We start from the raw sequence: 24,765 nt of genomic DNA on the forward strand, positions 1-24,765 counted from the left end.
TTCTGCAGCGAGGGTGGCGGCCGCGCCGCGCCGGGCGGACGGGACGGGCCTGCCTTATTTATGTGTCCCCGTGTCGCCTTCTTCCCCGAAGACTTCAGGGATCGTCTCGCAGCTGCGTTTCCCGCGTGGAGGCCCGGCAGGGCTGGATGTCTGAACATGATTATCCACTAATATCCAAACTTTCCTTTTTTTAACCCAAAGAATATCGGTGATTTTTGTCCACTGCGAGAAGAACCCGGGACCCTTGAAATGCAGCAAAGCCTTTATTTATAAACAGGCCTGAGGTGTGACAGGCAAGCGCCCCCTGCCCATTGAGTTTTCTATCCTATGGATATCGGTCTGGAGAGCTGAAGGAGACTTGAAGTGGGAGAGCAGTGCCGTCTGCCCTGGGTCCTGCGGCCTCCTTCCTTTCAATGCCCAGTTTCCTCTGGGACTGCTGGCCTTCCCTGGAGCTCAGAGCGGTCCTGTGTGCCATGGGCTGTATTCAGAGCATCGGGGGCAAAGGCAGAATCTTCCGGGAAGGCATCACGGTGATTGACGTGAAAGCCTCCATCGACCCCGTCCCCACCAGCATCGACGAGTCCTCCAGCGTGGTGCTCCGCTACCGGACACCCCACTTCCGTGCCTCGGCCCAGGTGGTCATGCCGCCCATCCCCAGGAAGGAGACCTGGGTAGTGGGCTGGATCCAGGCGTGCAGCCACATGGAGTTCTACAACCAGTACGGGGAGCAGGGCATGTGAGTACTGTTCAGGAGCAAGCTTCGGGGGGCTGCTTGGGTGTGGAGCTTGCTGGTCTGGGGTGAGGGGTCAGGTCCTCACCAGGGGCAGAGGGGGGCTTTAGGCATGTCCGGAAGGGACCTCTGAGTCCTCCTTGGCCACGTGACCTCCTAGAGGGCTTGCGTGTTGCCTCAGATTGGGCTCGTGGCTCTTGGATCCTCTTCCTCCCCTGCCCCCCGAGGTTGCTGAGAAAGCAGAGGAGCCCTGGCTGGGTAGCTCAGGGGTTAGAGAGTCGTCCTGGTACGCTGAGGTTGTGGGTCTGATTCCCGCAACCAGTGAATGCATAAATAATTGGAACAACCAATTGATTTCTCTCTCTCTTCCTTCCTCTCTCTCTTTAAAATCAACCAACCAATCAATCAAAAGCAGAGGGAATTCCATCAGGCGCCTCTTTGACAAAGCAAGCATGCTGTCGGGATCAGCAGAGGCCACGGCTGGGCCCCAGGCTCCAGCCCTGCGAGCCCACGTGGCGGACGCTCAGGGAAGGAACTGGGCGCCCTGGAGCCGCCTGAGTTATCTGCCCAGAGCCGTGTGGCTGGGTCGGAACTGGTCTCTGGGGTCTTCAGACGCGCCTCGGCTTTGGGTAGAGGGGTGGGGGGTGCTTCGCTGTTACCCGTGGTGTGTTTGAGAGGATGGGGCCGGTTTTAGAGACCAGGTTTGCTTCGTGGGGTCACATTTTTTCTCTCCAAGGCGGGAGGCCACTTAAGTGGACATCAGTTTCAGGCCCCAGCGGGGCCCTGACAGCTGAGAGGAGCCCTCTGGCCTCTCTCTCCAGCCTGGCCTCCAGGATAACGGAAATCTCGGGGCAGGACCGAGCCCTGGGCTGCTTTTCTGGCATGTTCCCTGGTCCCAGGTGGTCATCCTGCGTGTGGAAGAGCAGTGGTGGACTTCCCCTGAAGAGCCAACCTCAGGCAGGGCGGGGACAATAGCTGTTTCCAGGGCACGGGGGCCTCTCCGAGGGAGCTGCCCGGCCACTCTCCCGCAGCCCCTCTCTCAGCGTCCATTCTGTGCAGCACCCGGGTCTGCAGTGAGGACGAGATGCCCAGGAGCAGGACGTTGGGCTGTTTAGGAACATCCTGGGCCGCCTGAGATTAGAGGGGGGTCTGGAGGGCATGGGGATGGGGGGGACACCAAATGCTACGGCTGCTCCACCACTGACTGAGTTATAAGGGAAACGGGAACACAGTCAAACTTAGAGGAGGGCGTAACTGAGATCGCCCATGAGGCCTATCTAGACGGACACTCACGATCCTCCGCCAACCTGTTTCCACGCCCAAGCCCTTTAATTCCCGAAAGCGGCCCTTAATCCAGGCCGGGGGCCGACTTCCCATTCCAGAGGGAAACGTGAGCTTCAGCTATTTGGTGTGAACCTTTCCTAAGTAGCCGTAAGCTCGAAGCCTTCGAGGCGTCCGGGCAACTAGCGGATGGAAGGGGTTCCAGAGCCTCAGGCCAGGCTCTGGGGTCGGGTAGGCAGGGGCCCTTCAGCACAGGGAGGGCGCGGGTGCCGGGGGAGAAAGGGGTGTGATGTGATGAGGTGAACGTGAGGTGCGGCAGGAGGGCACAGGCCTGGCTCGGAGCCTCAGTCTTCCCATCTGTGCATAGGGTTTCCAGTCCTCCAGGCCTTGCCCTCTGTGCAGCGGCTCTGGCGACGCCCAGGCACTGGCTGGAGGCAGGCCCGAGCCCGGAGACCCGAGATGACCTTTCTCTTCCTGTGCCAGTCCTTGCCTCCTGGGTGGGGAGCCCAGAGCGCACCTCAGCTGCAGTCACCCAGCCCTGGGCGGCCGTCCAGGCTCTGCTGCTCTCCAGGGTGTGACCTGAGCCACTCTGACCATTGGTTTCTTCCTCTGCAAACCGGGGCATCCTAGCCCGTGCGCCATGGCTCATTGCGAGAATGATGGGAGACGCTTGTCAAGCAGTCGGCGGCACGCCAAGCCCCCGGCACAATACTCAAGGCGAGCGGCCCTGTGATGGTAATTGGGGTGATTTTCTGATGGGGAGGCAGCGACCGCATCTGTAATGAGTTGAAAATCGTGGCTGAAATCAGAATGCCGACCGACATGAGTAACTCTTGCAGTGAGTTTTCTCCCTGGCCCCGGCCTTCCTCTTTTGACACAGGGCAACTCCCCGACTTCTGCAAGTTTTGAAATAGTTGTGAGCGACTGGCATTTCCAAGGGGCTGACGGCCGGCTTCCTGGCTGTCTACCTGCTTCCCTGGGTCCGTCCCCTCCCCTTGGGACCCCTCTGTTGGTCAGGACCCTCTGTGTCGGCGTCCCACCCTCCTGGGCTCCTGATCCCGGGTGGAGGGGCCCAGTCCCAGAGGAGGGGCAGAGTTTAAGGCTCCCTGGGAGGGTCGTGTCCTTCATGGGCTCAGACCCTGGGGTCGGGATGACTGACCAGTGGTGATGCCAGGGCTTGAGGGTCAGCGCTGTCATCGGCCGCTGTGAGGGTTCGAGAGAGGACAGGTGTAGGTGAGGGTTCGTGAGATGGTTCGTGTAGATGACGCCCCGGGGCTGAAATGCTGAGTTGGAAGCTGCTCGACTTACTATTAATCAACAAAATCGTTTTAAGAATCACCGAACAGCGCGGCTGTTCTGAGCCGGAGCCACTGGGAACGGGAAGGGCTGGCTTAGAGGAGGCCTGAGTGTGTGACGCAAACACCCTCCCCATCCATCTCCCTGACCCCCAGTGACTCTTCATGTCTTTAAGCCCCGCGACATGAGAGTGAGGAGGGAGGAGCCGGCAGGCTGCCCAGGGGCCTCCCGCTGCCCAGAACTGCGCCCTGGCTTCGCCGGGACCAGAGGCTGTGCTGTGCGTAGTAGGACGTGGTCCAGAGCCCCTGGTTTCCACCTGCTCGATGACAGCAGCCCCCCAAAGCCCTGTTGTGACAACCAAAAGTGTCTCCAGACACGGCCGGCTGTCCCTGGGAGGGGTGCGAAGCCACCGCTGGTTGAGAACCACCGGGCAAGACCCAGACAATTTGAATCGTTCAAATGAAACCCACGCACTGGGCTTCAGTGGCCCGAGGCGGGCCCGTTACACATGGGCTTGTACTCAAAATATTAATTCCAAGTACTTAACCAAAACCTATTAATACCCCCAAACATTATCCCTGCTGGAGATTAATCTCTATCCAGGGGAACTTTTTAGAATGATAATCTGGGTCTGAAATATTTGAAGGGGGACAATAATGTGACTCCCACAGACAGCCATACAATGCTGAGCTTCTCCGAGCCAGCTTGAGAGGATGCTATATGGTTTTGGGTCCAACCCACATTGCTTTCAAAGCCTCCCTCCCCCCCCTCCACCCCAAACTGTTGGAGACACCTGCCTCCACAGCCCCGTCCCCCGCAATTCCTCAACCGCCACCTATCAGCTGGCACAGTCTTCTGAGTGACAAGTCACAGTTTCTCGCCTGTGTGGGAGACGCTTCACATTGTCCCCAGTTTGCCCCTCTCTGGAGCCCCCACGGGAATCTGGCCCACAGCTATGCCAAGGGCCTGGTTCAGTTCTGGCTCTGGGTTCTGCCAAAGGGCAGACCTGGGGGGAGGGGAGGAGAGCAGCAGGGCGTGGGCCCAGCTCCGCCATTCACTGGTGCTGCGACCTTGGGCCCTTCTCTCAACCTTTCTGAGCCCCACTGTTCCCATCTGTGAAGTGGGGAGAACAGGCCTTCCCTCACACAGGGGTGGTGAGGGTTACGTGAGGGCAGGCACCGCGAGCACCTAGCACAGGGCCTGGTGCATCGGAAGGCTGGATCCGTGGTAGCTGTCAATGTCATGACTGCTGGTGATTAATTATTAATGAGCAACGCCGGCAGTGTCAGCATAAAGATGGCTATATTGTGTTGTCGCTGCGGCTGCCTCCTCTCGGGGTTGGGTTTCACGCACCCGTCTACAGTGTGAGCGCCCTGGACGATGAGATGTGTGAGGGTCTTTCCAGCCAGAAGGTGGAGCGGTACAGGCTGCCTCAGGGTGAGCTGGTAGGAAGGGCCGGGCAGGTTGGAGGGGCCTGCGGCCTGGGGCTGGGGCGCTAGAGCTGCTGGCGTGCAGCGGGGCCTGCTCCCTCTCCTCTCTGTTACTTTCCAAGGACCTCATCTGAGGAGGAGGAACCAGCCCGAGGCCTGAAGCCACTGCCCAAGGAAGCTTGCCGCTCCAGTGGGTCTGGGACAGGCCGAGGAACGGCCGGTGACCACATGGCCTCTTCCTGCAGCCAGGCCTGAGCCAGGGGCCCCCACACAGAACAATCGAGGATGCTGCTTCCTCTCTGCGACCGGAAGGTGGCCTCCCCCGGCTGCTGGGCCTGGCCGAGGGCGGGCGGCGTGGGTGGGAGAGGGAAGTCCTCGTTTCCAGGCTTTGGGGTGGGCGGAAGTGGCGGGGGACTGCCCGGCCAAAGGGAACTCCCCCCGACTGGCTCTAGCCAAGGGATCCCCCCCAACCCTCACCACCGAGTGCCCCAAACAAAGGCTGGCTGTTCGGGAGACGTGCGCGAAGGCAGCGCCATGATCAGGGAAATAAATTAAACACACGTCCATGTTTTTGCGGATCGGATCTGGGTAAAATGAAAACGATCAGTAAGTGGACTATGGTGGCTCCCACGAGGGAAACCGATCGGATTCTAGATGGCATTGGAAATAAGCTGTAAAAGACATAGGGAGCCATTTTTCATTAAAAAGACGTCGTGACAATGGGAACGTAGACTGTGTGTGTGTGTGTGAAAGGTCTAGAACAGCGGTTCTCAACCTGTGGGTCGCGACCCCTTTGGGGGTTGAACGACCCTTTCACAGGGGTCGCCTAAGACCATCGGAAAACACATATATAATTACATATTGTTTTTGTGATTAATCACTGTGCTTTGATTATGTTCAACTTGTAACAATGAAAATACATCCTGCATATCAGATATTTACATGACGATTCATAACAGTAGCAACATTACAGTTATGAAGTAGCAACGAAAATAATTTTATGGTTGGGGGTCACGGCATCAGGAAGGTTGAGAACCGCTGGTCTGGAAGGATGTTTACCAGCGGGTAACCTACCTCGGCGAGGGCGGGCAGCGCGGAAGAGACGCTTTCATTTCTCACTTTGTGCACTTCTCTGCGGCTGGTGCTAAAAAAAAAAAAGCACAGCTTTTACGACTAAGAACTGAAGTTAAACAGGCACCTTTGGTCTATTCCTTCCTGTTAGGCCCAGGGCCGGCGTGGCCTGGGTGGAGCGGGGCGCAGGGCAGCGTGGGGCTAGTGTTTGGGGATCCAGGGCAGGTGGGGAGTGGGGGGCACTGCAGCCCCTCCCCCAGAGAGCAGGCGTCCGTGACCCGTTTGGTGGGGGGCCAGCCTGGTGGGTGCCCACCCGCCTGGGGCGGAAGTCAGGAAACCGGGGTCCCACTCTGGCTTCAGGGTAGCTTTTGGGCCTCAGTTTCTGTAAAATTGCAAAAATTTGCAGAATTTGAACTTTTTGAAAATTGTCAAAACTGTTTTCTTGAGGACGAGGCAAGACCATCCCTGGGTGCCCGTCGGGCCCAAGCCAGGGCCCGGAAACCAGCGGCAGGAGCTGGGCGGCCCCGGGCCGCGGCCTCAGTCCTCCCGTGACTGTTTCTCAGTGCCCAGCGGGCGCCGTGAGACTAGTGTCAGCTTACTGTCACTTGAATTTAAAGCAACACATTTATTTTAATATATATGAGAAAAAATATATCGATATGTATTTAGCATCTTTGTTATTTCAAAGGTATTTCTTAGGAAAAGTTTAGTTGAGTTTTTTAAAAAGTGATTGATTTGAAGGAAAACAGTGCAGGAGGTGTGTGCACAGGACCCCAGTGAAGATACAGGAAGTTGGCTCACTGCTGAGGCCTAGGGGGCTGCGTCCGCAGTCAGAGTCCCGCCCACACCCACGGGGAGGGACCCCAGGGGTGCGTCTGGCCGTCCATGCCCGGGAGAGCCCAGGCCCAGGCTCACCACCCTGCCTGGCTGGGTCTGCAGGAGCCAGGGCTGTGCCCCCGTGGTCCCAGGAGGGCCTCCCCCGCACACCCTGGGCCTCGGGCCTCCCTGGTTTCCTCTGCCCTCTACTGAGAGGCCTTGCACTGGGCCTGCTGGGACGGGTGGCTGGGCCTGGAGCCACAGGGTGACCGTCCCAGCCCTTGTGGCCTCAGCAGCCTCAACCCCTTCTCCAGCTCCAGGGACGGTCCTGCTGTAACCCCTCAGACCCGCGTTCTCAGACAGGCATGCTGCTCAGAGCTGTGTGCGCGCGCGCACATATGTGCATGTGTGTATACACGTGCATGTGTGTGTATACACGTGCATGTGTGTGTACGTCTCTGTATGTGTCTATGTTTCTGTCTGTGTATGTCTGTGTTTCTGTATGTGTCTCTGTGTGCATGTCTGTGTGTGTGTGTTGAGCGAGGGTCCGTTGGAGGCCAGTTGCTCAGGCTGTGGGTCCTGGCCCAGCGCCTCCCTGGTTATGTGACCTTGGGCCAGGCCTCCAACATCTCCAAGTGGCCCCTATGAAAGGCGCCCTGAAACCCCGGCCCAGGCTGAGGAGAAGCCCAGGACGGGAGAACGTACGTAGGGTGCCCAGTACGTAGGGTGGCCGATGTGCTGCTGCTGTGGGGACGCCCCGGTGGGACTGGCACTGCCAGCCGCAGCGCTCAGGTGAGGGGCGCACCAGCAGTGCAGCTTCGGGTGAGGGTCCCGTGGGCTCTGCCCTGCCCACAGGCACTGGTCCAGGCTCCAGCGTAAATCCGAGGTCTGGCCCTGCCTCCCGAGATCCTCAACAATGACCATGTGATTATTTCATCACCCGCGAGTGTGCCAGGAAGCAGCAGCAGGAGCACCACGTGGCATCGGCCTCGTGGGAGGGCGAGGGTGGGCTTCCTGGGGACTCCAGAGCTGAGCCAGGAGCACCGCCCAGGAGCACAGGGAGGCCCGGCGCTGCTCCGGGGGAGGCCCTATGGGGCGGGGCGGGCCCATTAGAGGAACTGAGAGTGGTTAGAGGGTCTGCAGCCTGGGGAGGGCGAGTGTGTGTGTGTGTGTGTGTGTGTGTGTGTGTTTTGTGCCCACACATGTGTGTGCATGCGACCTGGGCTTCAATGATATCAGCTTTAAGGGTCATGGGGAGTCATGGCAGGTTTGACAGGGTTGGAGGGAGGGATGGTGCGATTAGTGCAGCGGTTCTCAACCTGTGGGTCGCGACCCCTTTGGCAGTCGAACGACCCTTTCACAGGGGTCGCCTAAGACCATCCTGCATATGAGATATTTACATTACAATTCATAACAGTAGCAACATTACAGTTATGAAGTAGCAACAAAAATCATTTTATGGTTGGGTCACAACATGAGGAACTGTATTTAAAGGGCCAGAAGGTTGAGAACCACTGGATTAGTGTTTTTAAAAGATCACTCAGGCTTCTGCAGGGGGCGGGAGGGGAGGCTGGGAGGCCTGGGCTGCTGGCTGGGGTGAGGTCAGGGAGGAGGGGGACTGTCTCAAGGCAGGGGGGAGAGTCAGGGATGGTGGGGGCTGGAGGGCACGGGACCCCCCTCCATCTCTGTGGACCAGGGCGGCACCCTGTCCATTTCTCTCCCAGCTTGTGGCCAGCGTGAGTGACAGGTGCTCTGCAAACTCTCGTTGAGTGGGTGCTGCTGGGGACTGCAGACGGAGCTGGGTGTGGAGGGAAGCCGAGGGGTCCCTTTCTGACGTGATATTGGGGAGCCCAGAAGGCGGCTGAGGTCTGGCGCCAAGCCTGGACTCCCTGCCGTCCTTTGCCTTCCTACACCTACAAGGACCCAGCACAGCCGGGGTCTGGAGAGAAGGTGGTGGGGCAGGTGGACCGAGGCCTGTGGACCTGGGGCAGGAGCAGGCGTGTTCCCACCTCCAAGCAGATCCGTCGGTTGCACACTTGTGCACAGGCCTGGTGCTGGGAGCCTTGCTTACTCACCCCTTTTGGTGGCATCTGCGAGTCAGACACTGTATTGCTCAGTGTGTGCAGGGCCGGGGTCCGAGCCCCCACTCCGTCCTGTGGGCAAAGCACTGAAGGTCGGCCTCGACGCCCAAGGTCATTCCAGAACCAGCAGGAAATCTCAGAGGAGGCCCAACTGCGTGGAATCCACTCCTTGCAGAGCACGTGGAGTCTGAAACCACAAGTGAGGTCAAATCAGGGCCGGCCGAGCCTAAGTGCCGACACCTCCCTCCAGCGGTCCCAGAAGTCTCCACGAATTGCCGTTTACTGTGTACCAGGTAATAGACATCAACGCATGTGGTCACCCCCAGACCGTGTAAGGTGGGCGGGGCTGTCCACAGTGGACCGATGGTGACCCCCAACTCAGAGATTTGTGACTTGATCTGTGCCGGACTGAGACCAGACCCAGGCCTGGCCTGTGGCCCCCAGAAGCCGTGCCCTTAACCCCCCTCCCTCCCACCTCCTCGATGGGCACACCATGCTGGCTGGCGATGACTCGGAAACAGATGCCTTGGCCCTGGTTCTGAGTAAGAGCCCACGAGACACGCTGTCTGCCAGCTCATGAGGACCGTCCCCTGTCTGGCTGAGCAGGGGCTTGAGCCTTTGGGGGCTGGGGCAGGAAAGGCATTTTAGAATTTGGGGTCAGAGGCAGAGAGGGAAGCCGTGGTGATACTGGGAAGTCCCCACTCCCCAAACAAGCCAGCTCAGGAAGTGAAAGGGGGCCAAGGAAGCGCCAAGTTCCTTTTGCAAGTTTGCTTTCTGCCTTCTACAATGTTTCTGCAAGCGCACGTAACCGCCGGGAGCGGATGGAGCGGGTGCCTTCGAAGCGGGCCTCCGCCGCAGCGGGCGGGGCTGGGAGAGCAGAGCGGCGAGATGGTGGGGACCCGTGGGCACTTGAAAAATGTGAGGTGGTTTGAGCTGCTGCCCAGGCTCCCTCTGAGAGATGAACTCAAGGCCCTGGGCAGGAGACGGCTACCCAGGCAGGTGCCATCCTAATGTGTGACTTTCAGTAAAATAAACAGGAGACAGATGGAGAAAACCAAAAGTTAGCAAAGTCTCGTCGGTGATCATTCCTCCGATAGCAACTTTGCTAACTGCGAACGTTGCATGATGTGTTTCCATAGAGGAATGCATTTATTTACTGTGATGCGATATACATAAAAGTTCCATCTGGGCCATTTTTAAGCTCAGTGGCCTTAAGCGCATGCACAGGGCTGCGCACTCATCTCCAGCGCTTTCACCCCAAGCGGGAACTCTGTCCCCATTAAACACGAACCCTCAGCCCCCGGTGACCATCCTGCTTCCTGTCCCTGTGAACTGACTCCTCCAGGGACCCCGTGTGTGTGGAATCACACAGTGTCTGTCCTTCTAGGTCCGCTTACTCCCCAGCATCATGTCCTCAGGGCTCCTCCGTGTTGTAGCAGGTGTCAGAATTTCCCTCCTTTTACGGCTGAATGATGCTCCATCGTGTGGATGGACAGGTTTGTCCATCACCCGCCCCTGGACACTGGCTGTTCCCGCCTCTGGGCTGCCGCGAATGCTGCTGCTGCGAGCAGGAACGCTCGGGCAAGGCAGGGGTCCCAGGGCACCTGTGGCGAGTGCGGGTGTGCAGCACTCTGAGGGCCAAGCGTCCTGGGCTGGCATCACAGGGGCCCGGGCGGAACCAGCCCTGGACCACGCCAGGCTGCCTAGGTCCGAGTGCCACTGCTTAGCCCGGTCACCTGGGGACAAGCCCGGGCCCGGCTGCGCGCTCCTCACCTGTGCAGTGGGGCACGTGACTGCTGATCGTCCCTAAGGGGGCTCCCAGACACTGCTGTGTCCTCGGAGCAGCTTGGACGGGCTGAGCGTTGTTATAGCAACAATAGTGACGGCAGTGGTGCTGGCAGCGACCAGTTACGGGCATTTACTTTGTGCTCTGCCCTGGGCTGGCACATTCTTGTCTTCCTCAGTGACCCCAGCAGGGACATGTGTCTGCACGGGGTCTCCCACCAGGGAGGGGGCAGCTGAGACTGGCAGCAAGGCCTGTGGGGTTCCAGAGTCTGAGCTCTGGGCACCCCGGCTGCCTGCTCCCTCCCCAGGAAGGCTGAGCCCCTAGGCCTCTAGCAGCAAAAGCCCAGTGCGGGCTGCTGGGCAGCAAAGCGCGGATGTCTCCCAGAGGCAGGGCTGAGCGCACTGAGACGGGCTGGTTAGGCTTTCTTGTTTCTACTGCTCCAGGGACCCGCCAGCGATCCCGGCTGCTTGGTGCTTCCTCTTCTAGGCAGGCATGAGCAGAAAGGAAGGGGGGGTGGGGGGAGGAAGGGGCATCTGGGTCCCTGGAAGCCTCAGGTGCTTGCTGTGGCCTGGGGGAGGGCCTGGGAGCCCAGACTCCCATGAGGGAGAGGAGACACGGAGGTGAGAGGCCAGCCCCTAAGCCAGCGGTTCTCAACCTGTGGGTCAAGACCCCTTTGGCAGTCGAACGACCCTTTCACAGGGGTCGCCTAAGACCATCCTGCATGTCAGATATTTACATTACGATTCATAACAGTAGCAACATTACAGTTATGAAGTAGCAATGAAAATAATTTTATGGTTGGGTCACAACATGAGGAACTGTATTTAAAGGGCCAGAAGGTTGAGAACCACTGCCCTAAGCAGAGGGCCCTGGATGCTGGTTCTATACCCGAGGCCCGTGCTAGGAGGAGGGGCCGGAAGCTCCCCCTTTCACGGGTGTGGGCACTGAAGCTCAGGGGGCAGGCATTGCCCAGGTCATGCACTGGTCAATGGAGGGGCCAGGATTCATCCCAGATGTGCTAACCCCGTGGCCACTGGGCTCTGAAGTGTGGCCTTTAAAGCAAGAGAAAGTCATGGACCCGAGGGGCGGGCAGCCGGCGTCTGCGTGCAGGCCCCCTGACGCGCTAAGGGGCCCAGCCTCTCGGGGCCTCTGCCTCTGCCTCAGCCACGGTCCCACGTGGCCGTCCCAACAGCAGCTGGCACAGCGGGCAGGGCTCTCCTTCCTGTTCCCCATCCCCTCGGGCTGGGCAGCCAGGGCTTCCCGCAGCCCAGCTGGGAGCCAGCGGGACGGCAGTGGTTTCAGGGGGAGACCGTTTCGAGACGATGCAAGAGAACAGGGTGGGTTTTGAGGGGGGGTGATGCTGGGGGAGCCTGTTCGCCACCGTGATGTCGGATGTCTCTTTACTGTCTGGCCCCCCGGGAGTGAGCCCCGGGCAGGGGTGGCAGGCGGCCTGTGGGCGGCCGGCTGAGCAAACTGCCTTCCTGTCCGCAGGTCCAGCTGGGAGCTCCCGGACCTGCTGGAGGGCAAGATCCAGGCCATTAGTGACTCGGACGGGGTGAACTACCCCTGGTACGGCAACACCACGGAGACGTGCACCATCGTGGGCCCCACCAAGAGGGACTCCAAGTTCATCATCAGCATGAACGACAACTTCTACCCCAGCGTCACGTGGGCCGTGCCCGTCAGCGAGAGCAACGTGGCCAGGCTGACCAACATCTACCGGGACCAGAGCTTCACCACGTGGCTGGTGGCCACCAACACCTCGACCAACGACATGATCATCCTGCAGACGCTGCACTGGCGCATGCAGCTCAGCATCGAGGTGAACCCCAGCCGTCCCCTGGGCCAGCGCGCCCGCCTGCGGGAGCCCATCGCGCAGGACCAGCCCAAGATCCTGACCAGGAACGAGCCCATCCCGCCTAGCGCCCTGGTCAAGCCCAATGCCAATGACGCTCAGGTCCTCATGTGGCGGCCCAAGTACGGTCAGCCGCTGGTGGTGATCCCGCCCAAGCACCGGTAGCAGCGGCCGGGGCGCCGCCAGCTCCGACTCCAGCCATGAGACCGCTCCAGCAGCCCCACGAGGACGCCCAGCATCCAGCAAAATACAACCGTTCTACCTTGTCCCGCGGGGTCTCACTGTGCGCACGCCCGATGGCCTCTGCCCTCTCTGATGAGCCGCTGCCTCGCGGGGAGGGGGAGACCAAGGGGGACAGAGTAAGATGAACCCCAGGTGCGCCCTCCTGTCACTGGGGTTTCCTCTCCTCTCCTCTCCTTTCCTCAGTTTCATTCACCTGCAGCAGACGCCCCACACAACTGCTTTCAGTCCTTTTTCTTTAGACGCCTCTCTAGGAGGTGCGGGCGGGAGGAGGGGGAGCTGATGAGTGACAGGCCCGCTCTTACTGACCGTGGGTGCCGGGCTCTCCCACGCGCCCCCCCCCTCGCCCTCCCTCACGCGGCCTTATGTAGACTTGCTTTGCCAAACTTTTGCCTTAAGCTGAATTGAAAGGAAAACCACCGAAACGGATCTAAAGCAGGATCTCTCTTCCACTGGACTTTCATCTCCTGCCGAGGGGTTGGGGAGGGGTTGGGTCCGGAGGAGAGAGACTCCCTGAGCCCCTCCTCCCGGGCATCTTGGGACAGGAGCAGGGACACAGACCTAAAACCAGCGGCTTATTCTTGTGTTTCAGCAGCAACAGAACCACAGACAGACGCTGCCTAAAGAGCCCCAGGGGGAACCCCCACCTCCCCTGTCCCCCCGTCCCCCATCCAGGTGGCTCTGCCGGGGGCTGCCCTCTCCTCTCTTCCCCGCAGCCTTGCCCTGCTCATGGGTCGTGGAGAGAGGGAGGGTCCTGAGAGCTGCAGGTGGAGCCCCGGGCATTTCCGCCCTCTGTGCCCATCACCATCGCCCCCCGGGGGTCTGCCCCCACATCTCACTCAGTGCGCCTTTTCCTTCCCTTCTCAAATGCGGGGGGCGGGGGGCAGCCACGTGGGCCCAGGTTTAGCTCTAGTTGGCAGGTAAGAGGAAAGGCACCCCGTGCCCTCCAGGCTCCTTCTCAGGGGACAACTGAACACAGCGCTGGAGGGGGCCACGGAGGGAGCACAAGGCTTGCTGGGCCTGCAGCCTGTCCTAGGAAGTAAACCAGGGCCCAGGGTTGAGCGGCGGCGAAGCGCAGTGGAGGCTGGTCTGGGACAGTGTGCCAGCCTTTGAGGGCCACCCTCCCCTCGGCCTGGGCACCGGGAGTCCCAGGACTCGGTCCCCAGGGACACCACGCTTTCTTAGCGATGTCTGCCTTGAAGGCTGCTTGCAGGAGCTGTGGGGGGTGCCCCGCTGAAGCCCCTTCCTCCAAGCTTGCCAAGCCCACAGCTCCATCACCCAGGCCCCGCATTCAAACTAGTAATAATCAAGCACAGAAAACCATCAGATGAGAAAAATGATCATTTCTGCACACGAGCCACTTGTAGGAGCCCCAGTGACCACACAGGAGGCGTCGGTCAGCGAGTCCTCGCTCCCTCGTTACCCACGTGACAGTGTATTTATTCAGGGTGCTCACCGTCCATCCAGTCCCTCGCCCGAGCCCCGCTCCTGACAGGCGCGCAGCTATCCTGGGACAACTGGATTGCAAACCGCTTGGTGCTTGGGGAGCCTTCCCCGGAGCTGCTGGTTCCCCTGGGGGGGTGTGAGCCCCGCCTCGAGGTGAGGGCGGGGAGCGCTGGGTCCCAGCTCCCCGCGGGGTGGGACGGGAGGGACCGGAGTGCCGCCTGGCCTCCTGGTGGAGGGCCCTTCTCTGCTCTCAGGTCTTTCTTGTACTACAACGGAGAATGGGCCCGGGGCGGGGTCACGGCGGAGGGGTTCTGACTGGGGTAGAGGGTGGAGGTGGATAGAACAGCAGGGGGGTCTGAGCTGTTTGGGGGTAGAATCCCAACTCAGACTTGAGAAGGGGAGCAAGCCTGTCGGCTGGGGTCAGCGCCTTCCTGTGGAGGGCAGGCCGGGCTCCCCTGCCTCTGCCTGGGCCCCTGCATGTCTGGCCCCCGCTCACCCACTCCCACCCCTCCCTGCCATCTGGCCTTGCCGAAGACCCTGAGAGGCTGCAGGGCCGGCCAAGGACGCTCCCCCTCCTGTCGGGAGCACAGGCCGGGCTTCTGGCCGGGTCCCCAGTCCCCTTGTGTCCCCCCGTATGGACACTGGCCCAGCAATAAGAACCGTGGAGACTACTGTGAAGCAAACCAGTGCACTTACCAGGAGGCACAGACTCTTGAAGAAAATGTAAAACGAACCTTTAAAAAAAACAAAAATATTCACAAAGAGAAATAAAGTGTAATTTTAAAGTAGGGCTGGCCAGGGTCTGGATGTTTCTGAAGTGGCGGTTCATTGTGGGGTTGCCGGTGCCGTAATTTGGGGGCACCTGTGGGGCTTGTGCTCAGGGCCAGGGGGACCCCGGGAGGGGCAGGCCACTCGATGCCACCGCTGCCATCCCGGACCTCGGTCCTCACCAGCGTTCTGGCTGGTCCCTGTGGGGAGGAGGGGGGCAGGCTTGGGGGCAGCTTGGCTTTTTGGCAAACAGTAGAATCCCACATGAACAGGGTGAGTGTACAGACCTGCAGACCTGTCTTCCTAAGGAGGGAGCTGCTGGGCCACGGGATCCAGAAGGTGGCTCTGCCCGGCCCTCAGCCAGCAGCTGATGTGGGGTGTGTGTTTGTGTGTGTGTGATGGGGGGTGGGGGGCTGCACGGACGCTGAGCCCTGCAGTTCATCCTGTCTTCTAACCAGACTTTCCTATGAGAGGGCAGAGGCGGGGGGCTTGGGGGGCCTGGAGGGGGGGTGGGTTGGCGAGTCTGGGCGAGACACCAAGCCCTGCTGAGCCCCACCTCCCTTGCATGGGACATGGGCTCTCTGAGGCCAGAACACCCCGCTGTTGGTATCCAGGTGTTAACTCAGAGTCCTCACGACCACCCGGGGTTACCAGGATCCCATTTCAAAGATGAGGAGACTGAGGGAGAGCGAAGGGGAGAAGCTGCCCAAGGCTGTGCCTGTGGGAAGAGTAGGTCCAGGATTGGAACCCAGGCCCCAAAGCCCAGACACTGTGGTGCATGCGTTGGGTGCTCAGTCCCAGTGACTGTTACAGGCAGGCCCCAGGCCTTTGGCTCGCTCCCTCCTGGGCTCCCGGGGCAGGAAATGCCTTTCTCCCCCCACCTGCCCCCGGGTGTAGTCGGTTCTTGCCCACAGTGAGCTGGGCGCATTCCCTCTGAGGAAGGGCTGCCCGGCCACTGCAGGCCATAGGCTCGCCCGCCGGGCACTGCCCATTCACTGGGCATCGGGGATCGGGTTTCTCCTCTGGGTCCCACCCTGCAGGAGCCCAGCGGCATCCTGCCTCCTGCCTCCTGCCTCCTGGTCGGAGCCACGGCAGCAGGAAATTGCATAACAGGCTTCGCTGGCCGCTCTCCGCCCAGAAGGCTCATGGGTGGTGCAGTCACTGTTGCAGTTTGGCTTTCGGTTGTGGAGTCGGCTCCTGAGCTCTGCCCGCGAGAGAGCGTGGGGTGTGTGTGTACATGCATGAGTGTGAGCAGGGAACGGGTGCAAGCCTAGCCGACGGCGGGAGAAGCTGAGCTGGGTCACAGCGGGACAAAGCCCCAGAGGCGCGGGCACCCCACCTTCTTGCAGCCACGCAGCTGAGCAAGGGCACCAGGACGGCAGCTGCACATGGGGTGACATTTGGGCGGGAGGGGCCTGTGCAGGGAGGGGTTGCGAGTAAAGTGGATTCCGAGTGGCCTTTCCTCACGGTGGAAGCCCTCCAGCCTCTCAGGCTGATAGCAGGTTAAATTTAGAAATCCCAGACTGGGACGAAACAGACACCAGACCCAGCCAGCTGTCGCAGGAGCCGGGACCTGGGAGAGCCTGCTGTCCGGGCGGGGCCGCCCACCTGCCCCGGGACGTCTGGGAGAAGCAGGTGCCCCGGGAGCCAGCCACAGCCTGCCTTCCGAACGGAGTGCCGGCGCCGCCACAGCCCTGTCAGGTCACCATCCAGCACATCGCGTGGTGCGTTGCCCCTTTTACAGACCAGGAAACGGAATCTCAGGAAGGGTCAAAGGACTTGCTAAAGGTCACGCAGCTGGGAAGCTGCAGAGCTGGGCTGGTTTCCAACAGCCCTCGTGTGTCCGCTCGGTCACTGCTTTTTCTGAGACCACCCGGCCCTTCCACACCCCGATTCTCCAGCTAACTGCGGGGCACAGGGCCCAGAGTGACGCTGAAGAGGCACAGCCCGTTGGCACTGGCCGATGGGAACTACTAGATGCCAGCACACACCCCAGCAAATGAGCTCCATCCCTGAGCCTGTGTCCGAGAGGCAGACTCACACGACCGACACGGGTCCTGGCGCAGCCGCCCGCTCCGCCCAGGCAGGGCCTGCCCCCTTGTCCCTGGGAGTGAGACGCAGACAAGGTCAGTTCCTCCACTGGCTTGGCCTTGATTCATATTTATGGTCCCTTTCAAATCCAACAGACAAAGGGCGGCACGCGGGGTGTTTACTGCGAGTGGCACAGTGAGCGGCCCGTGCTATTCTTGGCGGCCTCTTGACTTGCGGAGTGAGGCCCGCTGGCCGCCTGACCTCGCACGCCCGTTTCCCAACCCGAAGCCAGGACACGCACACCTGGCCCGTCTGCCTGTTGGACTTGGAGAAATATAGGGGTTGTGCTCGGCGTTAACCACACACGGGCTGCCTGAGAGTGAGGGCGCTGGGCTGGCGTTTATACCGGACTAGACTTCTCAGTTAGGCCTAACGCCACCACGACGTCCAGACAACAGGACTTGCTTATCCATGACTCTCAGTATCAACAAACAGATCTCGATGAATGTAGTACCATTCCCCCTTTTTATAGAAATGAAACTGGGGCTCAGAGAGGTTAAGTGACTGGCCTGAGATCACACAGCGAGGACGGGACCCAAACCAAGGCACATCCATGGTCTTAACCAATAAACAATTTCTTCCCCTCTTTGGGTCTCAGTTCCTTTCTATATATATTAATATATTTCTTTATTGATTTCAGAGAGGAAGGGAGAGGAAGAGAGAGAGAAACATCAATGATGAGAGAGAATCATTTATCGGCTGCCTCCTGCACGCCCCCCACTGGGGATCGAGCCCACAACCCGGGCCTGTGCCCTTGGCCAGAATCAAACCTGGGACCCTTCAGTCCACAGGCAGACGCTCCATCCACTGAGCTAAACTGGCGAGGGCGCCTTTCTATATTTAAGGAGGAAATCAAACAAGATAACCTTCAGCCCTAAAACGCTGGGCTTCTTTAATCCCCGCCCGGGCCCGCTTTGCCTCCCTGAACACACAGCTCACAGCCAACACACGTGGTGAGGAAAGGGCCTGGGTGCACTGTGCGTGGCTGGGACAGCCAGCCCCCGGCTGCCAGGAGAAGGCACGAGGTGCATGCCGTGCTGCCAGGGGGCTGGCGTGGGGGCAAGTGCTTCTGGACAGTGACATTGGCCCCACCATCTGTGACGCTGGCCACCACTCAGCAGAGTCCAAGCACCTCTTGGCTTGAATGTCTCAGAGACGATGTTTATTCGTTTCCAGAACGGCTCAACGTGAAAAAGAAGTCCCTATAGACAAGCATCAGGGCTCAGCCAGGTCAGCTGCCTGAAGCCCGAGTCCAGGCCGGGAATCGGCTCAGAGCAATTGTTGCCATTTGAGAAAGAGAGGCGCTCCCTCTGGGCCCGGGGAAGGAGGGCCTGGGGGAGGAATCCAGGCTGCACCCTCAAATTACCACATGCAGAACCTTGTGACATAATTGTAAGTTTCATTTACCTTCGCAGGGGCAAATGCTGGTTCCCTAAAACACAGAATGAAACTGAAAAGCAAACATCCAAGACTTGAGGATCCTAAATGCTCTGACAATATTGGCGGGTGACAAGCTGCTCCATCCGCTCACACAGCCCCTTCTGTCAGCTGCAGCCAGTGACTCAAAACCCAGCATGCGGCCCTTCCTGCTCCCCACTGGGCACCAGCAAATGAGCTCCATCCCTGAGCCTGTGAGAGCTGGGGGATGGCAAGACGGGCAGGGGGAGTGAGCATGCATGGCTGTTCTTGCCTGCAGGGAGAAACCTGCCGACAGGCCAGGGTATAAGGGGTCCTCTCCCTGCGCTAGCCCTGCCCGAGGGCGTCCCTCCTGGGGGAGGGGGTGTCCGGGTCCTGAAGTGAGTGCTGCTGGGTGAAAACACTGTGGGCGTGGACTCAGGGCAGGGGCACTGGGGCTTGTGCTCGAGCCAGGGAAGCCACCTGTGAGCTGGCCGTGCCTGTGCCAGGCATTCTCCCGCGCCCTGCGCATACCTGCCCCGAGCTGTGGCATTGGCCATTTTAGCTCGGGCCACGGGCACCTGTTCCAGCTGGTAAGTGGTGGAGGATAGCCTTGTCCTTGGGTCTGTGTCCAGTTTGTGCTCATCACCCACTGTGAGCCAAGGACAGCTGCTCCGGCTGCAAGCTAGCGCCTCCCTGGGCTGGTGAGAACCAGAGGCCACTGCCGGAGGTCTGGGCCAGCCCGGGGCCTGGCTCTGACGCTGGCCTTGCTGTGGCCCTGGTGTGATGGGCTGGCTCCATGCCCTTGAACCTTCTGTAAAAGCCCTGCCCCCACCCCCTCATCATCTCCTGCTGGGGTCTGGCTTTTTTTTTTTAAATCTTCCACTGCACTAACTGGTTTGGTTCAGCGGATAGAGCAACAGCCTGCGGACTGAAGGGTCCCGGGTTCGATTCTGATCAAGGGCACAGGCGGGGTTGCTGGCTCAATCCCCAGTGGGGGGCGTGCAGGAGGCAGCACATCAATGATTCTCTCTCATCATTGATGTTTCTCTCTCTCCCTTTCCCTTCCTCCCTGAAATCAATAAAAATATATATTAAAAAAAATCTTCTACCAAGGAGTAAGGATATATTTCCCATTGATTTTTAGAGAGAGTGAAGGGAGGGGCGTGGGGGAGAGAGAGACATGGATGTGAGAGACATTGATCAATTGCCTCCCACATGCACCCAGATTAGGGGTGGGGATTGAACCTGCAACCCAGATATGTGCGCTTGACTGGGAATCGAACCCATGACCCTCCTGTGCCCAGGCCGACACTAACCACTGAGAAACTCCGGCCAGGGCGGGGGTCTGGGTAGTCATTCTAGGGGGGCATCTATCCCAAAGGTCCTGCCTCTTGCTGTCCTGGCGCCACCAGGGCTGAGAGACAAGGCTGACGTGGTGCCTGCCCTCATGGAGCTGACTGTCTGGGGGGAGGGGCAGATCAGACAAACAAATCGACCAACCAGTCACACACATAACCAGGCAGGAGAACGGACCGGAGCTGCTGGAGCCGAGCAGGGCAGGCAGCCCAGGGAGGCGGTGGGCAAGGGAGTGATCTACACTGACTGCAGGCCGAGGCCAGACAGGCCACTGGAGGAGCAGAGCAAGTGCCCAGGGACTGGAGAGTATGGCGAGAGGGGGCAGGAGAGGCAGGGGGACCGCACGTGTGACCCACAGGCCATGGTGAGGATTCCCAGGTGGACGGCCCAGCCTAGGCACGGCTGTCACAGCCTCGGAGGGTGGGGAAGCACTTCTGCTTCTGATCCGGCCACAAGGAGACGGCGGACAGTGCTGGAGGGACATGCGAGGGGAGCTGGGCACCACTGCAGCGTGCTGCCGCCCCTCCCCCACGGAGGCCCTTTCTTCGCAGCTGGCGGTCCAGGGCTGACAACAATGTGGAGAATCTCCGGCCAGGGCTGCGGAATGGACGGGGTTCTATTTATAAGCAGAGAGGGGCTGAACAATGGCGCAGTGGGTCTGACCTCCTGTGGGACTGGAAAACCTCAAGCCAGGCCCCGGAAGAGAGAGCAGAGGAAGGAGGGGATTAGACGGCCGAGGGCGTGCAGCCAGCTGCTTCCTCCAGACCTGAGCCCCTCACCGGAAAGCTGGCAGGCCCATCTGTGTGTGGGGCGTGCCCACCCCACGTCGCTACACAGACTCAGCCTCTGCCCCTCCCTCCTGGGGTTGCGGTTTAGACAGACGATGACCACGTACAAGGCTGGAGACAGCAGGGTGGGGGCAAAAACTACACGATGGGCGGAATGTTTGCTGTGGTCCACGTCCATGGTCAGCTCACTTTCACAGGGTGGACAGGACAGCTGTGTGGTGAGGGCTCAGCAGGGTCCCGGGTGCCAGTGGCCTGGTATTTCTTCTAAGACAAATGACGACTTTGGGGAAGGCGGGGTGGCCGGCCTAGCAGAGGGCAGGGGTGTGGCACAGCCCGGGCTCCCTCTGGTTCCACCACTACCTGGCTCGAGACTCGGTAAACCGCTCATTCTCTCAGCCTCCCGTGCTCACGGAAGATGTGGGTTATGGCATCTCGCTTGTAGGTCGAATGTGAAAATGTCCGAGAAGCACTTAGGATGGACAGTATCTGTCACGAAGGATCACCCAGTGAACCACCACTATTGTAATCGAACACACGGGCTCGGGGTGCGACCACGGCCTCCACTGAAGTCAGCCCCCAGATCTGCAGATTCCCAACTGAGGCTCAAAAACACGGCTGACCCGTACACGGCCGAACTGCGTGGGCCACTGGACTCCACGTGTGAGTGGGCCCGTGCAGTTCACACCTGCGCTGCCCCAGGGTGGATGGCACAGGGAGGGATGTGCTAGACACAGCCTGCGGGAGGAAGCGGTGCTTCTGCCCAGCGACCCCAGCGACAAGCCGTTCCCGAGGAACCTGGTGCCAGCAGGACGGTTCCAAGGTCAGAACGATTTGGAAATGGCAGCGACTTCCCTTCATTGATTGACGAAGCACACATGAATATTAAAGACTCTAAGGAGTCTTCAGTAAAGAGCTATTAATTTTTGTTCTGTCCGTTCTTTCCCCAACTTGTGAGACCAGGGAGCCCATTCGTTCTGGCTCAGAATAAACTCCCGTAGGAAACACTGAAGCCAGCGGGGTTAGGGCTAAAACCACCTCAGGCCAACTGCTCTGTCCACGCGTGAGCGATGAAGGAACAACCGGGGCGAGGAAGGAGGGAGAGCAGCGCCCCTGCTCTCCGTGCAGCAGGAACGAGGGGTGTAAGAACCAGCAGATGTCGACAGCACCAGTCAGGTGTCCGTGGGGAACTGTGGACAGGAGCCCACAAGCTGACGAACCTGGGGGTTGGGGGGAGGACTGGGAGCCAGGCAGGCGGACACAGGGTCACTCCTCCCCCCACAGGACTGTCCCGAAGGACGGAGGCTGGCCAGGGTGGGGACACTTCCCAGGAGGCCTGCAGAGCTGTCTGAAGGGCAGGAGGGGCCAGCCACCTGTGCTTTCACCTATGTTCTTGAGCAGGTGCCCAAAGGACAGCTGAAGTGAAACTCTGTCCCACTTAAGTTTCAGGAAGGTCCCTTCCCTGGGTTAGTGGCAAAATAATTATGTCCATGGGCGTCCGACTCTCAGAATCGGGGGATGGAGTCACAGTGACTGTGGTCAAGGCCTCACAGTGTGGCCCCAAACCATCTGCACCAGAATCACCTGCAAAGCTGGTCACACACAGATGCGAGGGCCCCACCCAGCGCCGCTGAATCAGAACCCCAGACGTGAGCGCTCCTGCATCATCGCTGCGGCCAGGGCTGACCCCTCACCAAGGGCTCTGTGTTGGACAAGGGGCCCACCACCAGGGGGAAGATGCCCCCAAGGCTGTTTGCCCCAGATGCAGGGCAAGGTCCTGTAAGGTGTGAACTCACCCACATGGGGCCAGATGCTCACCTTGCTCACCCTCACCCTGCCCGGCTGTGCTCCAGTCTCCATCTCACCCCGAGGGAAAAGCCCTCACAGGAGGAGGCCCAGTGCCTGGTTCTGTCTCAGAGCTACTGAGGGGTAGGGTCCGTGGCAGCTGCACGTCCTTCCTGGAAGGCCTGACCTGAAACGCCTCTGGAGAAAGCAGAACTGAAGACGTGCAGCAGGCCAATCCGGGCGGGGCGGGCCGGGCCGGGCCAAGGGGACCGCCGCAGGTGCATCGGCATGAAGGGGACATGACCACGCCCACGTGTCATGTGGGCTCTTCCTGTGCCTGGGAAACCCGACTCCTGGCCTCTGTCCTGCTGCCATCAGAGGCACCGATTATGAACACACAACGTTTACATCTAGAAAAGCCAAGCAAAACCACCAGCTCCTTAAACCGCCACCCCCTTTCCTTCCTGCCTTTCCCGAGTTACTCAAGAGACATAGCGAAGCCAACTGTGACTGCGGCCCTGAGCAGCTGTGGTCCCTTCTCCTTACTGGGGCCCAGCCCCCACTCACCCCAGCCCTGCCCACCCCCTCAGGGAAAGGCTCCTCCCGGGCAGGCTGGAGCCGCAGCGCATTCCCGGCCCACACCCAGAAGCTTGGGTTTCAGGGGCTGCAGGCTGGCTGCGCTCTGAGATGACCCCTGCCACCTACCAGTGTAATCGACCCCAAAAAAGGAGCGGAGAGGGCTCCCATGCCAGCACCGCATTCCCCGCCGACGGTGCGTGCTGGGTGTTATCGGCCGCGCACAGCTGATACGGCCTGTGGAGCACTGCCACATGCCACCTCGATGGAGGATTAAGGCAGAGAATTTGAGGTCAAGGGTTTAGGCCGAACCAGCTTCTATTTATAAAAAAGCGCCTCCGGGGGAGACAGACAGGCAGGAGACTGGCTCGGTCTGCGTGTCGGTCGACAGGATGACACACCGAGGCAGAAGGCACCAGTCACGGTGCTCCCTTTCAAGCACGGCCTCCTCATGAGCTGCCCATCAAAATTCAAGTCCCTTTGTCTCAGGACAGCTCCTGTGTAGACTAGGGAGCTCCACGTGCAGGAACAGCCCGTGCCCGGCTGTGCGTGTCCCAGGCACTGCCCCCTGCTCCGTGGCTGCGGGGCCTCGTGAGAACAGGCGGGGGCAGGCTCTTCAGTTCCAAACGGACCGAAAGGGCACACGCTAAACTCTGGAGGTCACGCTCTTTGAATGAGGCAGATGCCCTAGGTCAGTGATGGCAGTGGGGACAGACCCCCACAGAGCAGGCTGCGTCCCCCGGGGCCCTGGGCGCACAGCACTCCTCTGCGGGCGGGAATAGCCTGCACTCGGCGCCCAGTGCCATCATGGGGTCAGACCCCACAGCAGAGCGGGACCAGCAGCCAGGCTGCGCTCACGGGCCTCGGTGAGCCTCACCTTCCCCAATGTGAACCGTTAGTAAAACATTTCAGCATTTTAGTTTCCCAGCGCGTGAGATGAACAACTGTCCTTTCCAATGCTCCCTGCTAACAACCACAGATGAAGCGCGGCATGTTCTGGGCGGACAGATAACGGGATCCCACACCTACTTTGCTGTGAGGGGGCCCTTGTCAGCCACCGCAATATCGCCGCCTAAGAAAGGAAATAGCCCAGACCTGAGACCCCGCCCGACAGGCACTGTGGAGACTGAAGGTCGGACCTCTGGGCCGGCCTTGCCAACACTCTGCTGTGACACCAGGAAGTAGCACGTCTTCTCGACCCCGGGGCCGCGCAGGGTCACCGCCCTGTGGTTAACAGTGGGCCAGTGTGTGGACCAATGTCACCGTCACTTACGGAGATAAAGGCTGTCTTCTCAATCACCTGCCTGCCTCTCCTCCGGAGCAGAAGACATCAGCTGTGGGACACACGGCGCTAAGGGCCAATGAGATGAACTGGGCCTGCTCCAAGGACAGCCCCGCCGGCATCAGCGCCACTGGTCTGTTCCAGGTTTGCCTCCCGGCTACCTAACCTCTAAGGGGCTACGACCTCTTCCGAAACTCCGCTGGCGCCTGCGTGAGTTTCTCCCTGCCACCCAGTCAAAAAGCTGGCACCGAGGGTCCCGATACCCGACAGCAAAAAGGACACAAGAGGATACGAGTTACTGCCTTGGAAGGTGACAAGCGGCCATCAGTCTCTTTCCTGTGCGGAGCCCTGGGTCTGAGTAGACGGGGAGACTGGCCGACACCCGTGCTTGTCCTTGAAGACGTCCTGCTGGCCAAGGGAAGGTGCACCAGCTTCTCAGAGCCACAGAAACAAGGAGACCTCTGTCCTTGGCTGTGACCTGAAAAACCCACTTACAGCCCAGTGGGTGTGGCTCAGTGGCTGAGCGTCAACTTATGAACCAGGAGGTCACGGCACATGCCCAGGTTGTGGGCTCGATCCCCAGTGGGGGGCGTGCAGGAGGCAGCCGATCAATGATTCTCTCTCATCATTGATATTTCTCTCTCTCTCTCTCTCCCCCTCTCCCTTCCTCTCTGAAATCAATAAAAATATAT

The 24,765-nt window shown here is 59.9% G+C and overlaps 1 protein-coding gene and 1 long non-coding RNA gene across 2 annotated transcripts; one reads left to right on the top strand and one right to left on the bottom strand.

The window, feature by feature from the left end:
- Positions 1–6: 6 nt before the first annotated feature.
- Positions 7–14,820, top strand: FAM78A (family with sequence similarity 78, member A). The gene is made up of 2 exons (XM_005882141.2): positions 7–736; positions 11,983–14,820. The coding sequence occupies exons 1-2, from the start codon at positions 414–416 to the stop codon at positions 12,509–12,511; spliced, it is 852 nt and encodes a 283-aa protein (XP_005882203.1). The 5' UTR covers positions 7–413; the 3' UTR covers positions 12,512–14,820.
- LOC106724048 lies at positions 735–24,622 on the bottom strand. The gene is made up of 5 exons (XR_001359796.1): positions 24,366–24,622; positions 24,065–24,125; positions 8,700–8,892; positions 5,812–5,881; positions 735–2,787 (listed from the first exon to the last, which is right to left on the bottom strand). It is a non-coding gene; the product is annotated as an uncharacterized LOC106724048 (long non-coding RNA).
- Between the last annotated feature and the right edge of the window lie 143 nt (positions 24,623–24,765).

The sequence above is a fragment of the Myotis brandtii genome, unplaced genomic scaffold (genome assembly GCF_000412655.1).
Source record: "Myotis brandtii unplaced genomic scaffold, ASM41265v1 scaffold699, whole genome shotgun sequence".
Classification (NCBI taxonomy): Eukaryota; Metazoa; Chordata; class Mammalia; order Chiroptera; family Vespertilionidae; genus Myotis; species Myotis brandtii.

Coding starts and splice junctions, on each gene's coding strand:
- FAM78A (XM_005882141.2), top strand. CDS start 414: ATGCCCAGTTTCCTCTGGGACTGCTGGCCTTCCCTGGAGCTCAGAGCG. Junction 737..11,982: donor CAGTACGGGGAGCAGGGCAT/GTGAGTACTGTT, acceptor TCCTGTCCGCAG/GTCCAGCTGGGAGCTCCCGG.